The 21,676-nt window shown below is 36.6% G+C and overlaps 1 protein-coding gene across 1 annotated transcript in view; it reads left to right on the top strand.

Moving 5' to 3' along the window:
* Positions 1 to 21,398, top strand: part of dnaaf9 (dynein axonemal assembly factor 9) — a 26,558-nt gene extending 5,160 nt beyond the window's left edge. The window contains exons 5-37 of the mRNA XM_051126489.1: positions 122 to 218; positions 305 to 411; positions 565 to 642; positions 739 to 840; positions 2,033 to 2,088; positions 2,189 to 2,324; positions 2,446 to 2,527; positions 2,618 to 2,654; positions 2,730 to 2,814; positions 3,832 to 3,908; positions 5,406 to 5,450; positions 5,553 to 5,598; positions 5,678 to 5,786; positions 5,883 to 5,953; positions 6,073 to 6,123; positions 6,221 to 6,311; positions 6,392 to 6,495; positions 6,932 to 7,078; positions 7,193 to 7,278; positions 7,412 to 7,513; positions 7,722 to 7,842; positions 7,955 to 8,043; positions 10,137 to 10,274; positions 10,507 to 10,632; positions 10,826 to 10,863; positions 11,367 to 11,502; positions 11,582 to 11,668; positions 11,762 to 11,868; positions 13,735 to 13,809; positions 14,679 to 14,854; positions 16,398 to 16,463; positions 16,577 to 16,670; positions 17,393 to 21,398. Coding sequence (XP_050982446.1) covers positions 122 to 218; positions 305 to 411; positions 565 to 642; positions 739 to 840; positions 2,033 to 2,088; positions 2,189 to 2,324; positions 2,446 to 2,527; positions 2,618 to 2,654; positions 2,730 to 2,814; positions 3,832 to 3,908; positions 5,406 to 5,450; positions 5,553 to 5,598; positions 5,678 to 5,786; positions 5,883 to 5,953; positions 6,073 to 6,123; positions 6,221 to 6,311; positions 6,392 to 6,495; positions 6,932 to 7,078; positions 7,193 to 7,278; positions 7,412 to 7,513; positions 7,722 to 7,842; positions 7,955 to 8,043; positions 10,137 to 10,274; positions 10,507 to 10,632; positions 10,826 to 10,863; positions 11,367 to 11,502; positions 11,582 to 11,668; positions 11,762 to 11,868; positions 13,735 to 13,809; positions 14,679 to 14,854; positions 16,398 to 16,463; positions 16,577 to 16,670; positions 17,393 to 17,499 — 3,069 coding nt within the window. The 3' untranslated portion in view covers positions 17,500 to 21,398. The remainder of the gene's footprint in view (positions 1 to 121; positions 219 to 304; positions 412 to 564; positions 643 to 738; positions 841 to 2,032; positions 2,089 to 2,188; positions 2,325 to 2,445; positions 2,528 to 2,617; positions 2,655 to 2,729; positions 2,815 to 3,831; positions 3,909 to 5,405; positions 5,451 to 5,552; positions 5,599 to 5,677; positions 5,787 to 5,882; positions 5,954 to 6,072; positions 6,124 to 6,220; positions 6,312 to 6,391; positions 6,496 to 6,931; positions 7,079 to 7,192; positions 7,279 to 7,411; positions 7,514 to 7,721; positions 7,843 to 7,954; positions 8,044 to 10,136; positions 10,275 to 10,506; positions 10,633 to 10,825; positions 10,864 to 11,366; positions 11,503 to 11,581; positions 11,669 to 11,761; positions 11,869 to 13,734; positions 13,810 to 14,678; positions 14,855 to 16,397; positions 16,464 to 16,576; positions 16,671 to 17,392) is intronic.
* Positions 21,399 to 21,676: the final 278 nt, after the last annotated feature.

Raw genomic sequence — 21,676 nt, 5'->3', positions numbered from 1 at the left:
GCGATTAATTGTTTGTCAGCCCTAATTGGATTAATTGAAACATATCTAGCATTGACCTTCATGCACTCATATTCATCTTATTACTATTTTTTTTGTTTTCTCATAATTTTCTGTCTCTCAGTATGAGGATGAAGAGGTTGCGGAGGAATTTAAAATCTCAAGTTTTGTGTCTATGGTTCAAGACTGCCGTTGCATTGGAATCCCGTACAGCTCACATGGTAAGCATGTGATGCACTGAAGAAGTCATTGCAATAGCATTGTACTTTTAACCATCATGTTTACGGTTGATTCATATTGTCCATAGGCCATGTTCAGAAGTTTGACATGTTCATGTTGGAGAAATGGCCCATCATTCAGGCATTTGCCTTGGAAGGAATTGGCGCCGGAGTGTTTTTCACCATGAAATATAAGGTTTTATATTTATACTCTATGATCTTTACTTATACATGACTTGCAGGTGATACATTTTACAGTAATCGTATGTTATATAATATGATTGAGACTAGCGCAATAACGTTGTTATTGTGTCCTTCACCAGAACTGTTTGTTTTTTCCATCTTATAGCTCACAGATGTAAGTCAGAGACTTTGGCAGGTCTACAGCAGATTGGACCCAGCATCTCTGGATTGCCTTCTCAGTGAGGTAACTCACTTGTATATATTGAAGTTTGATTGTTAGTCAAATGCCCATGCACACATTTCTTTCTTATATAAGAGTGGATGTGATACTCTCTCACAGGACCTTCAGCTTTTTGAAAGACAGTGGAGCTGTCTGTTCTCCAGTATGGAAATCGAGAGTGCACTTTCCATGCAGGAATTGTCAGAGGCCCAAGTTGCAGAGGTGCCGTTTGTAATATTATGACTACTAGAATTCCAAATGACCAACTCCAAGTCCAAATGAAATCAAATATGGTTTATTTACTTCTAGATGATGTCGCCTAGGCTGCATGAGTTGGGAAAATGTTAACTAATACTGTGGTGACCGAAATTATTAGAACACTAGTATTTTCACCAGCTGACAATGGTGTTAAGTCAATTATTTCTATCTTTTGCTGTAGTGTGTCAGTAGGAAACATCAGTTTACATTTCCAAACATTCATTTTGCCATTAATTGTAATAATCCAGTGAGATTTTTGTTTGCACAAGGAGTATGACAACAGCCAGTACTTCACACAGAGATCTGATCTCATCATCATCCAGTCTGTCTGGAATGACATGAAGAAACAGAACAAACTGAGACAGACTAAATCCAGAAGAACTGTGGCAACATCTCCAAGATGCTTCAAGAAACCTACCTGCAAAGCTACCTGAAAAACTATGCACAAGTGCACCTAAGGCAAAAGCTGCTTTGAACGCAATGGATGATCACACCAAATTTTGATAAAGAAAATCTATTTATGATCTATTTATATCTATTTATTTATTTTATTTATTATTTTTGACAGCATCCTCATTTTACAGCATTTTACACAAAGGCCTAAAACTTTTAACAGTACTGTAGCTTTGCAGGTAGTTTTCTTGAAGCATCTTGGAGACGTTGACACAGTTCTTCTGGATTTAGTCTGTCTCAGTTTGTTCTGTTTCTTCATGTCATTCCAGACAGACTGGATAATGGTGAGATCAGATCTCTGTGCACTAAAGCACTGGCTGTTGTCAGACTCCTTGTGCAAACAAAAATCTCACTGGATTATTACAATTAATGACAAACTGAATGAATAACTGATCCAAAAATAACTGATTCAAAACCATTTTTTTGCTGGAGAAAATACTAGTGTTCTAAATGTATACCACTGTAGTTAAATAGACTTTTATGCATTGTAGTGTCCACAATTGACTGCAACCTCAATTTTACTTTTGTATGTTCTTGTTCTTGTATGGAACACTTGTATCCTGATGGATAAAATCCATTCCAAATGAATCAAATCACTTCTTTCTTTATGATTGTGGTTTCATATTGGTTTTAACAGTCACTGAAAATAATGTGTTGGACATGATTCCTTGTGTGATGCTGAATCTCATTTTCTCTCTTTCAGCCTTTCAGAACATATTATTCGCATGGTCTTATTTCAAGCAATATCACAGACAAGAGGTATTTATATGATACAGTTGCTCTTATTTCCAAGAAAGACATTCTGCAAGATTTATTTCTCTTTGTAAAGCATGTAATGAATGAAATGTTTGTACGCCAGTAAAAGCAGGCAGCCATTTGTGTTGTTTGGGAGTCACTCTACCAAGGAAGATTTGGAGAACTACTGTTTCACCTTCCCTTCTGAAGGCCACCAGGTTCGAAACACTGGCCCTGCTGGGGGTGTTGCCAAACACATGGTGAGAGCGCCACACAGTGGCCTGATGACTGAGACCTTAACTTAATATACATTAAATCTTCTACTTCCTTTATGTATTTTTCTACATGAAACAATGTGTGTGTTTGCTATCTTTCTTACAGCTGCTGCAATGTGTGGCTCCTAAAGGGCCACTAGCTTGTGCTCGAACGTATTTCTTTGGGAGCACACATGTCCCATACTTGGGTAAGTGACAAGTGTATCTCTAGAACATGTCTGAATGAAATAATTTAAATTTTTTCTGTTATAAATTCACTGGTTTCTTTAATCCAACAGGAAATGACAACACCCAGCAGAAGGGCACAGATCTCCAGTAAGTACTCCATTCATGCTTCTTACTGTGTTTTGATGTTTGGATTGGTATTAAAGTACACCTGTTGTGTTCCAGGCTTCTTTCACATATCTACTCAGCTGTGGTTCAGTCTGTACTAGCAGGAATCAATTGTTTCTCCATCAACTCCAGTGCTAGTAAGGTAAGTATTCATCAAAGGGACCCTCTTTAGTAAAAGTGTGATCAACATTAAAGGGATAATTTACCCAAAAATGAAAATTCTGTCATTAATTACTCACCCTCACGTTGATCTAAAGCCGCAAGACCTTCGTTCATCTTTGAAACACATTAAGATATTTCTGATAAAATCCGAAAGCTTTCTGACCCTCCATAGACAGCAAGGGTACTACAACGGTCAAGGCACATAAAAGTAAAAAAATATCTTAATTTATGTTCTGAAGATGATAGAAGGTCTTACAGGTTTGTAATGACATGAGGGTGATTAATTAATGGCATAAAATAAAAATAAAAAAGGCAACTTAAAATGGGAAAGCAAACTTAATAAGCATTCTATGAATGTGAGTTAATTTAATTTTATATCCTTCTGTATAAAACTATCTAAAGTTTTAAAACCTCAAAAGGTGTGGTCACATTAGCAATGTTTTATGGACAAAAAGGGGCCATTGTCCATAGTCACATGTACTGTAGCAATGCATGAAGCACAGTTCACACAGAAATCACTGTAAAACCAAGCAGCTTTCTGTTGGTCAATATGGTGAAACCCTGTGTGAAAACCCTCGCAAGTAATTCTAGATCATGTGGATTTTTATTAAAATGACTGGATTTTGCCTGTGAATTCGGTTAATGTGACAGAACCTTAACAAAAGAGTGGAATCCATACTAGTGGATGACACAAAGGAAATATATCACTGAAATATTGCTGGAATTAGAATTTTTTCCAGTTAATGAATAAAAAAACATTAACAGCCAATGAAAATCCTTCCTAATTTATAGCAGGCACGGTAGTTTTGTTTACAGAATACAAAATAAACACAAAGTTATTATTCTATGATAAGGACGCTAATGTAGTTATCGTTATAGCTATTATTCATGAAGTGAATGACCTTTTATACTGCATTTTATGGTGCCATCATTATGGGCTTAGAAAGAACTTTGCTCAGGTTATCAATATGGAAAATAATGCACACATTTTTTTAAGGCAAAGGATGTAGCAGAGCAAACATTTCAGCTGGCCTTGGACAACTTTGGGTTGATTCAGTACAGAGGAGCTCTCAGGTATGCAACGCACACAGAAATGGCCTGAAAGAAATCTGCAGACTTTTTCTTTTGCCTTTTCTGAGCTGATTAAAGGGTGAATTCTGTGGAATGGATTTAAACACTGTCAAAGAAAGGTGATTTATGATCAAATTATCCAAAATATTTACGAAACGAACACAAGGGGTAGAGAATGTGTAGAACTGACAGATGTTCCAATTCTATGGAAATCTACATAAGTTTCTCTGGGGTTCTGAGTTTGCAGATTCCTTGTGGGCCTTGGCTATTAGACAGTGGTTATTAAAGGTGAAGTTACAGTTGAGGTCAAAAGTTTACATACACCTTGCAGAATCTGCAAAATTATTTTACCAAAATAAGAGGGATCATACAAAATGCATGTTATTTTTTATTTAGTACTGACCTGACTAAGATAATTTACATAAAGGACATTTACATATTAATAGTTAAAAAGAATTTATAAAAATGACCCTGTTCAAAAGTTTACATACGTTTAATTCTTAATACTGTGTAACCTAAATGATCCACAGCCATGTTTTTTAGTTGTTGTCGTTTAGTGATAGCTGTTCATGAGTCCCTTGTTTGTCCTAAACAGTTAAACCGCCTGCTGTTCAGAAAAATCCTTCAGGTCCCACAAATTCTGTGGTTTTTCTGTGTTTTTGTGTGTTTTCCAACAATAACTATGATTTTGAGATCCATCGTTTCACACTAAACACAACTGAGGGACTCATATGCAACTATTACAGAAGGTTCAAACACTCACTGTTGCTCCAGAAGAAAAACGATGCATTAAGAGTGCCAGGAGTGTAAACTTTTGAACAGAATGAAGATGTACATTTTTCTTATTTTGCCTAAATATAATATTTTTTTACATTTAGTACTGCCCTTCAGAAACTTCAGAAGATACTTGTACATGTTTCCCGGAAGACAAAATAAGTTAAATTTACCCTGATCTTCAAATTCAAAAAGTTTTCACCCCCTAGCTCTTAAGGCATTCTTTTTTCTTCTGAAGCATCAGTGAGCATTTGAACCTTTTGTATTAGTTGCTATTAGAGTCTCTCAGTTGTCCTCAGTGTGAAAAGATGGATCTTAAAATCATACAGTCATTGTTGAAAAGGGTTCAAATGCACAAAAATGTTGAAAAACCAAAGACTTTTTTGGGACCTGAAAGATTTTTCTAAATAAGAGTGAGCAGTTTCATGCTTCAGGACAAACAGGGGACTTATGAACAGCTATCACTAAATAAAAAACAACAACAACAAAAAACAGCTGTAGATCATTCAGGTCACAACACAGTATTAAGAATCATGTGTATGTAAACTTTTGAACAAGGTCATTTTTATAAATTCAACTATTATTTTCTCTTGTGGACTAATTAACATTTTGCAGATTCTGCAAAGTGTGTGTAAACTTTTGACCTCTGTATGTTTAGGTCTCACTGTAGGACACATTTTGTGTTTGCTTTGTGAATTAAGACTTCACTCTGTCTGTTTAATTCAGATCCAAAGCTGTGTTTAGCATACAGGCTGTCAACAATGAGGGAACGTAAGTTTTTATACATATTATACATATTTTTTTATACATATTATACATTTACCACTTTTTGTATTTCATAACTTAAAAGGTAAACAATCTTCCATTACACAGAATCATTCCCCTCAGTGATGAGGACAGTCACTTTATGGTGAAAACTGTGAGTATAAAACCTTTCCATCGCAGCTGCAGTTTGTCATTGTACTGTAACTTGTATTAAATGGCTGCCTCCTCCACAGGCATCCATGATGGTGCATGATATCCCAGATCTCCAGTGTGGAGGAAACCTAGGATCAGTAGTTTTCTCTGAGTCATTTCTAGAATCCAGCGTTTACATTCAGCAGAGAGGTAAGAAGCCGTTTTGTGAAAGTATTCAGATGAAGGTTAATTAAGTACTGTTAAACACAGGTCATGTGAGATTGTAAAGCACCTCTTCTCCTGCAGATGGCGCTCTTTCCTCTGACAGCTGCTACACTGTGCTCACCTCCTCAGTTCCTCGCCATGTTTGCTGGCTGGTACAGTGCTTGTTAACAACATGATAAATTGTGCCAAAATAATTTTTTACCAGTACTTTAATGAACCATATTTTTCATTAAATGCTGAGTTAATTGATTTATTGATTTCTTTGTTATAGGTAGACGAAGCTGATGTGCGAATGTCTGAACAGGCTCAGCATCTGCCGAAGGTGAAGTTTTATAGTGCAGTAATTTTTACAAGCTATTGTAGCTCCCTCCTGCTGTACTAAGTCCTGTTTGCTTTAATACCTGCATGTGTAAAAACAGGAAGAGGATGGTACGTGTTTGGGCATTCCTCTAACAGTGAGAGACTCTGCCTACATGTTCTCTAACAGCCTGCTGTCTACACCTGAGGAAGGTCAGATTTCATCTTTACTGGAAGGTCATGGTTTCAAATAGTCTTTGTGCATGGGCATTAATGTGTTTATTGTCCTGCAGGGAAGCTGGTGTTTTTCTCTGAGGGTATCCTGTTTGTGCATCCTTATTATGGCTCCATTACACTCTCTATGAGTCACATCAACAGCATTAAACTCTGTGATGGGGTGAGCAATGCTCTCATTCACAATATATTTGAGGTCAGATTGATTTTTTTTTTTTTTTTTAAAGGAGTTAGTACTTTTATTCAACAAGGATGTATCAGGGTTTCAAGTCAATGCTGTCTTGAGTACCAAATCAGCATTTTAGAATGATTTCGGCATGATCAAGTGGCACTGAAAACTGGAGTAATGGCTGTTGAACATTCAGCTTTGCCATCACATGAATAAGTTACATTTAAAAAAATATTAAAATGAAAAACAGCTATTTTAAATTGTGAAAATATTTCACAATTTTGCTGTTTTTACTGTATTTTTATCAAATAATTTATTTATGCAGCCTTGTTGAGTGTAAGAGACTTTTCAGAATGTAAACTTTGGAATGGTACTGCATATATATCCTCAGTTTTGCTTTGTCTAAATGTATACCGTGTTGTTTTCACAGGGCTCTATGTCTGATATATCAATGCTGTTCATCGAGTATCAGACCTCTCTGCTTCCACACCTTCCATTCCCTTTACACAGTGCTGATTTCTCTCTGGCTATCGCGCTTCTTCCCAGAAGCAAGAGCTACAAAAGCTTCTATTCACAGGTGCGCACACACACATACACATATATGCAGGTAGAACATTTAGGATTCTGTCATACTGCAGAGTTGTATTCTGTTTAGTGTTTGGTTGTAAATGACTTGTGATATGATTTGCAGGTCCTGCCAGCTTGGCGTAAGTCAGACTCTGGGCTGAGAGTGCAGCACGTCCTTAACGATCAGCTGAGCCCTGAGCACAAGAGCATGTGAGTTAACACTTCGTTCTGCATCAGCTCAGCCAACAGCATGCAGCCTGATTTGTTAAGATCTTATTGTGCTTGAGCCCCGAGGTGTCATGATGTAGCACGTAAATGTATCCGATGACGTGTTTTCTCTCAGGTACTTCAGGCTGTTAAAGCTTCATGAGATACACACACCAGCGGCAAACGGCCATAGAGGTGTTCTGAAGACTGCTTATCCACAGCTGCCAGAGCAGGACAGGTAACACACATGATGTGGCAAAATGTCAAGCGATAAATCTTTTTGCTTGTCTATTCTATCCGCTATTGAAAATGGTGCTATCATGCTGAAAATTCAACAGATTTCGAACTGTCTTGTATGTACAGCGTATCTTTCTCTCATCTTATTGGTTGCATTGAATTTGTTGCTTTGCTCATGCATGTTGACGTCTATCAAATTTTCTGCTCAGGTTCCTTCAGCATTTTGCCATCAGCAGTAGCGTGGGTGAAGAATCTGTCTGCAGCGACCACTTGTCTTCTGTGTTTTCAGACACAGCACCTGAAAACATCAAACCTGAATCCAAGAAAAAGGTAAAATACATTTGTATGAATGTAACACAGTCATACATAATCTAGCTGACAAGTCATGCTCGAGGAAACAGAGCATATGAATAATAATACATTAATGTGTTTGTGTGTGTAGGTGGTCCTCACTATCATTGCAGGCTTGCCAGGCAGTCATAAGGAAAATCTTTGTGATTTCTTGATGGAGGTGAATCAAAATAGTGCCAGGTGAGAGAACAATCAAGATGCCATGAGCTATAAATATAATCATTATAGCTGTAATGTTATCAGATTCCTAGTGAGTGATATTTCGGACTTTCAACCATTGGAAGATCATTGAAACTAAATGGCAGTTATGCATTTATCCAAATAGAAGGTTGGAAAATCAGGCTGGAAGTTCAGTGGAAAGCATCCTGAATGCTGGTGTACTAATTAGGGCCTGAGCACTGGTAGTGCGAGAACCCTATTGGAATTGAAGAAGTTTCTTCTTCTCCTAAATTAATCATTTTTTTGAGGGCCTAAACATGATTGAAAACTCATGAAACTTTCACACACCAAAAGTAGTGAAATTTTATATCTGATATGGGTTTCTGAAGTGGGTGTGGCAAATTGGCTTGATAGCACTGCCTATAAAATTTCAATGAAGTGCCCCTCGAGCTATGTTTTATTTACATGTACAAAATTGAGTAGACACATGTAACACACCAATACTCACAAAAAAGTCCCCCAGTACGAATTCCGAAACTCAACAGGAAGTCCTGGCTTGAAGTCATCTGCATGCCAAAATTCAGTTATAGTCATGTAGTCACCAGCTGAGAGCAGGAAGTTTGGCACATATAATTGGCTTTGACATATTCCTCCTATATTTACTACTTTAAATGCCTCAGGGCTCTATGGTTACTTTTCTTTTTAAGAGCACTTGTGCTCCTTAAAAACTTAGGAGCACAGTCAAAATTTCAGAAGCGCTTTTTAATTAATAATCAGAAAATTACGAGGTGATATTTGAGTCCTCAAAGTGATTAGAGGGGAATTTTTTGTTTTTTGTTTTCTTTGTTATGGCATTTTTCTAACTTTATTAAAAGTATGTCATTTTTTTATGTCAATTTAAAGGTTCATGATACCCCAGACTACTTTTTCTGACATTTGAGCAGAGGTGTTTGTGTTGCACATCAATGTTAGCATCCATTAATTTTAATTGTTGGTTAATTTTGAGTTTTTTGCTCTATTTTCATCTTCCGGGTTTAAAATCTACATTGTGCTGATGTTACAGTTTGTGATGTGATGTGATGTATGTATGTATGTGTGTGTGTGTATATATATATATATATATATATATGAAAAAAAAGCAATTAAAACAACAGAGTAAGAACAAGTAGAATAAGAATAAGCTACCAATCAAATGAAATCAGTATTTTCAAAATTAATTTGTACTACAGAGGTGGCATGGAAGAACACAAAAGTGGCTTGTAGGTGTATTTTCATGTTTAATGAGACTCAGAGGTGGCATGAGTGCAACCAAATTCATAAATTCATGTTGAGATTAATGTTTTACATATAAAATTTTGAATACAGAAATATTAAATGATTTAAATAACTGAAAACATACTTTAAAAATGATACTAAATCTGCCAGTAGGTGGTGGCAAGTCACTGATTTAATTACTGAATCATATCATTCATTTGATTCGTTTGAATGGCTGATTCATTCAGGAATAAAGCAAGTGACTGTCTTTATGAATGGGAAATTGAATCATTGACTCACTAAATTCATTTAAAAACGCACGTTCATTCATAAAGGAAACACCGCTACTGTGTTTGAATGGAGATGCACAGCGGCTCAGTTGAGACTTGTTTCAGACTATTTTTGACGATGAAATAGAGCAAAATCAGGCAATAGTGTTATGTAAGTCACTTAATATTAACTTATTGTTTAAGTGTTGAATTAAATCAATATCTTATTTACAAACTCTCTTAAAAATCATTAAAAGCTGTCACTCATCTTAGTTCATTGCAATCTCACAAAGTTCCATAATAATCAATGAAGCTCTGTACACTGCGCAATGAATCTCTTATTTACACTCTTTCTACACTTTGTTTGTGAAAGGATTTGTGAGATGTGTCTGTGATGCATTACTCAACATTGCAAAAACACCGAAACTTTTGAAGCTCCCCTCGGTCCAAACACAAATATGCTGATCGGGTCACTTGCACATGGTGCTCCTAAATATTTTTTCATAGTCGCACGCAGTAATTTTCAGTCGCAAATGCACCCTTACAGTCTGTAATTACTGTATACCCTTATTATGACTGTTTGATTGACAGGTGGGAGGTGTTTTGCCCTGCTCTGAAGGGCTCTGAGGAATTCAGTGCGTCGCACCTTCAGCGGTACCTGAGCAGCCTTCTGGCCAAACAGAGGGAGACGGATCTAAATTCATCCAGAGTTGTGCTGCTTATACCAGGGTAAGACAGAAATCAACACTGAGTCTCAAAACCTTGAGAATCATGTTTATTTTAGTTGATGAATTTTACACCACTGACACTCTTATTGAACGTTGAATGGACTTGAGGCGAATAACAACACTGCTTATAGCTGAATTAAACTTGTTTCACAAGTGATGAACTTTGCATGGTGATTGACATGTCATTTTCCTGACATGTGCTGAGTTTTTATGCTTACTCTGTTGTGTTGTAGGTACACCGATGTGCTGGATGTGATCCAGACAATCACGGCTCATCCAGACCCACAAGTTCACAGCCAAGTGACAGTGGGTGCCGTCTCAGCATGTGTCAACCCACTTACATCCTTCATCAAACACAGGCAAGAGTTTTTCCACATGACATTTATCACACCTACTTTTCCAGACGAACACTTGTAATTCAGATTGTAAATGCTGTAATAAGAATTATGTCATTATGTAATTATAATGCAAGTGTCTAAAGGGCCTATTAACACACTGTAATTTCCCCTGTTTGATGTTGGATCTGAAGCTCTCTGAAACTGCTCTTTACAGGCTTCTCTTCCCCAAACTCCTGGAGCAGTGCAGTCAGGGTAAGTTTCTCTCAAAATGGTGCCTGTGTGTTGATGTCGCAGAAAAGATTTTCAGATCACGTGAAATCAAATTTCACTGGATCTTTGGAGACAGAACGTTCTTTGAACTATGAAACCTACCTAAGTTTCAGTGTGTGATCTTCACTTGCATCAAAATAGTGCATTTTTAAAACAAAAATGTGTCAGAAGCTAACCCAATTTACATATATGCTTAACTGGCGTTCTGCAACTTCCTGTATCTGCATATCCTTCTGTAGAATCCCGTGGTTAGAAACCACCGTTATTTTTAACAGCGTCCCTGATCGTTTCCATCTGATATGAACAATATCAATCAGAGTGTACTGAGTGTATGAAGACAGTGAGACATCACCAGTGCGCCCTTAATTAAAGCAGCCTCATTTAACCTCAGTGCTATAGGGGAATTGCCCCTGTAATAAGTGCACTGTAAGTGGCTTTGGATAAAATGTCTGCTAAATGATTCCTTAGATGAGTTTCTCTTTTAGGCGTCGTCAGCAATGTTGTCTTCACGGGTTTGACTACAGAGCAGAAGCACCCACTTCTCAAACACATGCAGATGTTGATCCGCGCAGCCAATCCTAGCACTGCATTTATCTCAGCAGAGAAAGGGGCGGTTAGAAGGTTTGTGCATTGATAATTTCTCTGACATACACACTCATTTAATTCTCATATTACTTAGTGATTATTTGTTATATTGTAGGACTGAAGATTTACGGCTTGTCCTGAATGACAACAGTTTCTCACAGTCTCATATGATCAATGCACGATACCTGCTGTATCCTGGCTGGTAAGGTTTTCGTTCTGTATTCTTTTCAGTATGTGTGTTTGTACATTCTGCTGTATGTTTAAATATATTGGACTATATTGTGTGTTGTTTCAGGTGGGAAGGCAGGTTTGTTTCTGGAAGTGGATCATTGTCTATGTCTCAGCATTGTATTGAGTTCACTCGTCCATTGGAGAGAGCATTATTTCTGCAGCGCTGCAAAGGTTAGCATCTGTTTGAGTGTATTCTTGCTATATAAAAGTATTAATTGCTTTCAAAGAGAGAAAAAATGTTTTGACCCCAAACTTTGAACGGTAGTGTATATTGTTACAAAAGATTTATGTTTTAAGTAAATGCCGTTCTTTTTAACATTCTGTTTATCAAAGTCAAAATCAGGATCCAACAAAATATTAATCAGCACTGTTTACAACATTTATTATAAATCATTACATCAGAATGATTTCTGAAGGATCATGTGACACTGAAGACTGGAGTAATGATGCTGAAAATTCAGCTTTGGATCATGGGAATAAATTCTATTTTAAAGAGTTTTAAAGAGCCTTGATGAGCAGAAAAGTCTTACTGATCCCAAACATTTGAACAGTGTATATATAATAATTTAAGGCTTTGAAGTTAAACTTAAAATTTACTTATGTTGCATTAGCAACTAACTGAAATAACTTGAATTACTAAATTACTGAAAATATAGCTAAATTGAATTACTACTACTACAACTAAAAGTAATTACTACGAAAATGCTAAATAGGAAATAATCATAATATTAACAAATATAAATAATCATACCTAAATAACATGACGTGAAGAATAATTACTGAAATATTTTTATTATTATTCCCATTTTAAATTATTCACACAGCATTGTAAGGTGGTCTGGATAAAACCCTTACACATTCATCACCTTTATGTTGTTGTTGAAATATATGTATTTAATGAAAGACTAAAGGAGAAGTCCACTTCCAGAACAAAAATTTACAGATAATGTACCCTTGTCATCCAAGATGTTTATGTCTTTCTTCAGTCGTAAATTATGTTTTTTGAGGAAAACATTTTGTTATTTTCATTAAAAAAATACAATTTAAATACTTTTTAATCTCAAACGCTCATCTTGTTTTGCTCTCGTTGAACTCAAGACAGTTAGGGTATGTCGGAAAACTCCAATTGTATTTTCTCCCACAATTTCAAAAATCATTTCAAAATCATCCTGCATCGCTGCAGAAGTACCGAACTAGTCTTTGCAAAGTGAACATGCAAAGTTGATCAAACACCCTTAACAAAAAAGGTAAAACAGAGATATAGGATGATTTTGAAGTTAAGGGAGAATATGAGATGGGAGTTCAGGCAGAGCAAGACAAGACGAGCATTTGACTTTAAAAAGTATATAAATGGTATTATTTTTATGAAAATAACCATTCGTTTCGCTAGATAAGACCCTTTTTCCTCGGCTTGGATCCTTTACAACCGCACTTGGGATCGTTTGAAGCCGCATTTAAACTGCATTTTGGAAGTTCAAACTCGGGGCACCATTTCAGGCCATTATATGGAGAAAAGTCCTGAAATGTTTTCCTCAAAAAACATAATTTCTTTACAACTGAAGAAAGAAAGACATGAACATCTTGGATGACAAGGGGGTGAGTACATTATCTGTAAATTTCTGTTCTGGAAGTGGACTTCTCCTTTAAGAACGTAAATACGGTCATTTGCAATGAGGTAAGATCAGTGCTTCCTAAAATCTGAATTTTTGCATAATGCACTAATGCTTTAAAATAATACTTAAAATGGGCATGTAATGGCATATTTGCTTAAAATGACTTTATTTTGATGCCAATTTGTTATTGTAATTTAACATGTAGAACGATTGAGGTCTTTTTAAATCATAGCAATCTGATCGAATAATTGTAATAATTGTGAGAGGCCTAATCATCAATAATGAATATTCAAGAGGGTTTAATTGTAAAGTGATTGCTGACAGTATATGTAAGGATGCTGTAAGAGCATGTGCTAAAAATGGAACTAACAGAAGTAAGTGATCAAAACACAACTCACTGCCTCTGTCTCTTTTCTTTTCTCAGCTCTGAAATCCTCTCTCAAACCCAGCCCTTTCACAGGAAACATCTATCATATCAGTGGGAAAGTGCAGTTCTCTGGTAGGGCAATCGGTCTCCATAACCTCCCCCAAATCTGTCTTAATATGAGGTTGTTTTTTTAAAGTATGGTTTTATATGGAAAACACAGCGTGACATAGTCACAAATCAGCTATGGTTGTCTATAAATGTGTATTGTTTGATTCCAGGATGTCTCTTGCTCTGGTTTTGTCTGTGTAGTTAATGTATGATTTTTCTATGAGAAGTAGTAGGCAGGGGGCCTGTGGGGTAACGCCACACGGTAGGACTCTCACCTCTGAATCCTCAAAGTGATGTGGCCTGCACACATCTGTTCTCACTCTTTTTTTCCAAGCCGTTTCCTCCTTTGGTCACATTTTTTTTTTGGAGGGTTTTTGACTGTCCTCTGTTCCTTTGAATCTGTGGTGTAGTTGCATGGAGAGAGTGGGCAGACTGACAGAATGGAGAGAGCTGAGTGATTTAACAGTGCCTGAGTTGCAGCACGCTAGATAGTGTAGTGCATTTAGGACCCATACGGTCCGAACACCATCTGTGATGCCTAACCATGAATCATCTGTGTTTTTGTTATGGAAATCTTTTGATTTTTGGTGCCTACGTTCGGTTTGGTGTGATTTGTTTTCAGAACCCCTGTAAGTTGATTTTTTTCGTAACATTTTTGTAACATTCAGTGCATTGTGATCAGTTGTTTTCAAGTTCCTTGCTTGTTTGTAGAGTGCAGAGTTGTAGTCCACACTGCAGAGGAGTGATTGATGGGATGGATGGCTGTTGGCACGCCATGCTAGACATAGCTCCGTCAGATGACATGTTTGATAAATTAGTGCGCAGCATGTTGGACTCAGTGAAGTGTGTGTGTGTGTGCATCTGACTGCATGCGGTGTCTGTTTTCACTGTAGACATTGACAGACAGATGGTGGTAAACTGTAACTCTATCAGTGGGAATGTGACCATTGCCCCTGATCAGGGGACTCACCATGGCCCGTGGACAACAAACAACTGTTATCTAATGTTTCACGGAGTGGGGCTCACCCAGGAGGGGCTGAAAGACTGGCTTCGGCATTGTGCCAAACAGGTAAATTCTCATAGGTGGGAGCAGGTGGAATCCACAGACTTCTTCCATATTTTCTTCCCTAATTTTCTGGGAGGAATAAACATTGATTTAAGCATTGTAAAATGTGTGCTGAGAGCGACAGCATATTGGTAGCTGGAACCATTATCATAAAACCCAAATACTTAATAAATAATTTTATGAGATCCGTGCAATTCTGTAGCCTTCTGTGGGTGCAGATTCTTGAATATAAGAGAGGGAGATTTTAATGAAATCTTAATCATGTGAGGGTAGGGGTGTGCGATATATATTGTCGATGATAAAATCGCAATCGTTGTTCACGCTTTCACTGTGTGATTTAGTCTATTAAAATTAGGGTTGCATGATATTAGATTTTTGCGGATATTGTTCAACTTATTTTGGCAGATAGCCGATGCCGATACCGATATGCATTTCCTTTTGTTTGGAAACAACACCAAGTCGCTCCCTGTGGAAATTACAAGCTTATTATTTTTCATTTTGGTTAGTTTAACAAGAACTTATTTGTTAGAATTAAATAAACAAAAATGAAGTTCTTTTATAATGATACCATTGAAGCTTTGAAGATAACTATAATTAAACTATGTATCAGTTGCTGCTGCTTCTTTTTTTTTTTCCCAGAAAAATGCAGTGGTAACCTTACCAGTTTATTTTAAGTTTTAACATTTGTAGATAGTGTAAAGCAAAAGAGTTAAAAATCTAAAATTAAAAATTCTAAAAATCTTTTAGAGCTCATAATTAAACTTAATAAATAACATACTCGTGATTTTATGACATCAATTATTTTAGGTTTGTATTCAAAGTATATTTTCTCTTTTTTTCTCCAAATAATTTCAAATATCAGTATTTAACTTTTTTATTTAAAGTATTTAAAACAACTTTAAAGCATTAATTATGCATTTGTAACTGCAGGTTAACTGCATTCATGTTCTGCATTAAACAGTCTGTGTGAATTCATCTAAATTCCACTTCAGATGCAGAATGTGTGCCACCTCTGCATTGCAAACACAATTTTTACTTATACTGATTTAATTTGATTGGTAACAGTGAATCATATAGTGTTTTACAATTTACATTTATGAATTAAATTTAAAAATTTGGCACTAAAGATTGTGCATACATTTTATTAGGTTAGGAAAAAATGGTAAAAAATAAAAGGTAAAAATCAATTTAAACTTAAAAGTTAATTTCCGTTTGTTGTCCTGCAAATTAACCAACTTACAGAATATAAAGAATATCAAAAGCTTTTGGTGTCAGCTGTCCACAGCGGTCCTAAACCTGCCAAGATACGAGCACAATAAAATGTTCAGTAAAATGTGCTGTTATCGTTGTTGACAAAATTCCAAAAAGTATATACTAGATGTCATTTTTTTGCCATTATCGCACACCCCTGTGTAGGGATAGGATATTAAAATGTGTATTATAATAACATAACATAAAATATGTACACAATGTATAAATTGTATAAATTTTGTAAACACATTATACAAAAATGTCTGTATTTCACTGAAAATGTTATGTTTTACAGAAAGTGGCAAAAAAAGTCAAGAAGAATAAGCGGACACTCACCACACAGGAGATCAGATACATTCATGTGAGTATAGACACACTTGCGCTCACACTTTTTAAAATTAATTTAGCAAAAACAATAAGCTAAATATTTAATCTAATGCTTGGTTGAAATATTTTCATCTTATGCGTTTCCAGGTGAAAAGACACCTTGATCCTCTCCCTCCTGGTTACTTCTACAACGGTCATCACTTTGTCAGTTTCTTTGGAGAAAAGCAAAACTTCCATCCTCGTATCTTTTAAATTGCACTTTTTAAAACTTTTTTTAACCAGACGTGGTGGTGAAATTTTCTGGGTTACACTACCGTTCAAACATTTGGAGTAAGATTGCAATAAATTGATCAAAAGACTAAAGATAATGTTACAAAATATTTCTGTTTCAAATAGATGCAGTTCAAATCAGCATATTACAATGATTTCTGAAAGATCTTGTGACGCTGAAGACTGGGATAACTATGCTGAAAATTCAGCTTTCTTATCATAGAAATAAATTATATTTAAAAAATAAAACGGATGTTTTAAATGAAAACAATATTTCACAGTATTACAGATTTACTGTATTTTTGATCAAATAAATGCAAATAAATTTGATCAAATACTTTGCACCTTATATCTGCATACTGTAACAGTAGCATGCTGTTGATTACCACAGACAATGATTTGAACTCGTCCCAATATGTGAATAAACAAACAGGTGATGTGTACCTTTATTAATCCGATAAGTAGGCTTAATGTTTAATCCGGAGTGTTGAAAAGCAGCACATTTGCACGGCTAAGCTTTCATTTAAAGTGTATTACTGTGAATGCATTAATACACACTGAGGCATCATTTAAAATTATTCTCAGTTGTAATCAACAGCATTAAAAATAATTCTGACACTATGGAGTAATACTGTGCGCTTGTCAGAACCAGTGTGTTTGTGTTGTTGATTCCTTACATGTGTGTGTGTTCAGTGATGGACCAGTTCATTGATGAATACGTGCAGGAGGCCAACAAGGAGATTGAGCACTTCAATAGAGAGGTGGACCTGCAGCCACACGCTGACCTCTTCGACCCCTAATCCTCTCTTCTGACAAATTCACTTTCCGGGGAAAGGGAGGGGAGGGTCACTTTACAATCGCTAACGTCCACTATCCAATTACCCGCTCAAAACCGTCCATTTCACATGTTAGAATGAGGGATTTGCTGTTGAGAGATGGGGAGGATTTAGCTCACAGCCAGGAAGAAATATCACAGCCTAATGAGAGATCCTTTGCCCAACATACCATGACTGTAAATAGTACCAGCTGAAACGCAGCTGTGTAAAACAGCAATGCTAAAGCCTCAGATGTGTCAAAACATTCCTGTACAGAAAAATATTTTCTCTCTTTTATTGGAAAATAGAAGGTAAACACAAATTCAAGGCTTATAGGCATGCCCAGATCATTACGCTTTCCGCAGTGTACATACTGTAGTGGTGAAGCTCCCCACAGTGAAGCTTGTTCTACTGTAATTCCAGTGCCTAGCAGACATATTGAGCTGAATCGTAATGAAGTTTGTCAGTGAGGCTGAAAGTGATCAAACAGAAGGCTCATTTCCAGCCGTGTGCATCTGGAAAGGCAGGTGCACTGCACCTGCCCTCAGTCAGCCTCTGTCAATCTATCGACCCCCGCTGTGTAGATCAGGGCTGAGGATCTCTCATGTGCTGCAGCTCTCTTTTCAGCCATTCTGAAGTGATTAACGCTGCTTCAAGTCACCCAGTTTTGGAAAGGTTAGGGTACGACGGAGGGTTTATTAGTAAATGTTCTAATGTGTTCTTAATCAGATTGACTCGTTGGTGTTGGGTCCGTGTAGCACCAGAAATCGGTTCGCCGTGTTTAAACCCATGGCATGGCAGAAGCAGAATTAGTGTGCTTATATCACCCCTGTACTGTACTAGATCCGTACCGTTCAGTATTACGGTCGTATTTAACTCTATCTTGGGGTGTGTGTTATTCTATGCATGTTTACTTAGACTAATCACACACAGCAGGAGAGCAGCAGTGTCACACATTTGACCTTTGTCTACAAGATGAGCCTTAAAAGTAATGTTTTGAAACAATTACAGCAAAGGGATGCACTTCCAAAGAAACCCAGACACTGCTGGTCTCCTCTGTGCTGCAATATACTGTACCGGTGTTAATACACTACATGGTTAGCAGCTCTTTCGCCAAGCCATATTCACTCTTTCGTCTGAGATTTATGAGCTACATAGTGCTGATGTTGCTATGGGCTTTTTTAGTGTTCCTTTGGAGATTTATAATATGGTAACTTTGCCTTCATGTCTCTTGACACTTCTGTACCTTGTCAGTATGCAAGTGCAGTTTTACTCAAGGCCGCCCAAACTCTGAAAGGACGTTGCTGAGATGTAGATCCGACAAGCAATGAGAAACCGACTGCTCGCTAATAGGTGACAGAGCCTCAGAGGTAAGCAGTCACTTCACGAGTTCTGAAACAGCCACACACGTGCTCATTTAGCTGGTGGTGTCGCCATTAGTCGGGTTCTACGCAGCAGCTGTCCTTAACGGGTACAGGGCTACATATCACTTATATAATGTGTAGTTCAAAGTAGCGGCCATTTTTAGCACATACTATGTGTTAAGATGTTCTATTTACGCTAACTGTAATGCCTTTCACCAAACTGGAACAACCAAGAAAGAATCGCAAGAGTCGATCTATTTTTCATATTGGAAAACCGTGATTTATCTTTGCAAATTCTATTTTTCTAATGCTGTGAAATCAATTAAATTGGAGCCAGATGATAGTATTCCTCGGGCGAAGCAGATTCTCTTCTGTGAGAGATATTTGGCTGCCGCTGCAGAGTCTTGGCAGAGAGCAGGGGCATCCCCGGGTAGAGCCAAGCGCCAGTGTTGGTGAAAGGATATGAAGAGTTGTTTGTCTATGTAAGTGTAAAGGGCCAGCAAGGGTCTGCCGAGTAACAGAAAGGCACTGGAGGGCCACCGTGTAAAACTCTAGAAATCTGGGCTTTTTGTCAGAGATGAGCACTGTGAATCGGGCTTTGGCTCCTCATCGTAAGGCCCTCCAGAGGCAGTTCCTGGTATTATGCGAACCCCCTCTGGCCCGCACAGCTGTGCTCGTGGAGCTGAAGTTAGAGGAATAAAACAGAGTTTGGTGGAAAGATTTAAGACATGAATATGTCGAGAATAATCTTAAATTTGCGGCTCAGATAGGAGGGATAGATTTATCGTCTTTTTCGTTTTGTTTTGCTGAAACCGGCCTGGGTTTTCCAAAAGGTCAAACTTTTAAAGAAAAGCACTTTTAACATTGCCTTTGGTGGCGAACTATTGTTATTATTATTATTATTAGATAAATATTCTGACTTTCATGCTTGTTCCTGACCAAAACATTTTACCTTGTCCAGCCCTCTTTGTTTTAAAAACCAACTAGAGTCTGAATATTCAAACAGCACAAGTCTTGTGTTCTCAGGTATCTGTTAGAGTTGGCAACACCAGCATTGACGTTTTATTTCAAATGTCCATCACAACTGGCTTATATTTAGCACATTATGTTGTGGATGAACGTGCTTCGGGGGCAACAGTAAAATTAGGACAAGCTAAAGGGCTAAATGATTTCCAATTGCTGCTGGCTGGCTAGGGACAAGCCTGAAAATTGAAATAGCTAAAAATAGATGTTATTAGCTAAAAGTTATTTGCACAAAGCTAAACATGCACCCATTGGCGTTTTGGGGAAACCATTGGAGCTTTTTGACTTGGAGGGAAAATGTGGAATTCATATACACTACCAGTCAAAAGTTTTTGAACTGTAAGATTTTTAATGTTTTTTTAAGTAGTTTCTCCTGCTCACCAAGCCTGCATTTATTTGATTCAAAGTACAGCAAAAACGGTAAACCTTTGAAATATTGTTTTCTATTTGAATATATTTTAAAATGTAATTTATTCCTGTGAATTTTTGGTATCATTACTCCAGTCACATGATCCTTCAGAGATCATTCTAATATTCTGATTTGGTGCTCAAAAAAACCCCCAAAAAACCCCACATTTTTTAAATTATTATTATGATGTTGAAAACAGCTGAGTAGAATTTTTACAGGTTTCTTTGATGAATAGAAAGTTCAAAAGAAAAGCATTTATCTGAGATAGAAATCTTTTGTAACATTATAAATGTCTTTATCACCACTTTTGATTAATTTAAAGCTTCCTTGCTGAATAAAAGTACTAATTTCTATAATTTTTATAAAAATTATACTTCACGCTTTTGGATGATATAGTATATGATGTTACAAAAGCTTTTTATTTTAGATAAATGCTGCTCTTTTAGATCATTCTATTCATCAAAGAATCCTAAAAAATGCACTCAACTGTTTTAAATATTGATAAAAATAATAATAATAATAAATATCAGCATATCAGAATGATTTCTGAAGGATCATGTGACACTGAAGAGTAGAGTAATGATGCTGAAAATTTAGCTTTGATCACAGGAATAAATTACATTTTAATATACAATCAAATAGAAAACAGTTATTTTAAATAGTAAAAATATTTCAGAATTTTACTGTTTGCTGTACTTCAGATCAAATAAATACAGGCTTGGTGAGCTTCTATTAAAAAACATTAAAAATGTTACTGTTCCAAAACTTTTGACTGGTAGTATAGATTCTCCAGTCTTTACCTCAGTTTCAGAATATCCAGTGCTCGGAGTGCTCATGATATCTTTGATATCTTCTTAACTGAACGGTTCTACTTGAAAAGTGCCAAAAGTTCTTAAACAACTTTTGTTTTTGGTTATTTTTCGTTTTTTGTTTAAAGGGGTTAAACAAAAGTTTGTGAAAAATCTAAATTTGAGTGTCGTTTGCACAGAACTACTGTAACTCGTGTTTTTCTCCTGTGACTGATGCTTTTTTTCTAATATATATGTTGTATTTATGACAAAATAACACATTAAAATATTTATAAACTACTTCCGTTGATGAGTTGTTTTTATTAGCAGTCATCCCTAGTGGTCTGCTCACATAAAACAATGTGGGCAAACAACGTTTTCTGACAAAAAAAAAGCCTGGAAGTGAAGTATGTTTGTATGTGTAAGGTTATCAACTCAGCAGTGGATTTGTCACATGGTGATAACATCTTTTAGGATGCCAAGCCCAGCTTAAACACTAATCTCGGGGGCCTGCAACAACAAATGCTATTTATAACTTAGTATGTGTATCTGTAGTATGTAATCGAGCACTGTTTTGT

Source organism: Labeo rohita, chromosome 13 (assembly GCF_022985175.1).
Source record: "Labeo rohita strain BAU-BD-2019 chromosome 13, IGBB_LRoh.1.0, whole genome shotgun sequence".
NCBI lineage: Eukaryota > Metazoa > Chordata > Actinopteri > Cypriniformes > Cyprinidae > Labeo > Labeo rohita.
Note: the sequence above shows the minus strand (reverse complement) of the source record. Positions and strands in the feature narration are given on the sequence as shown.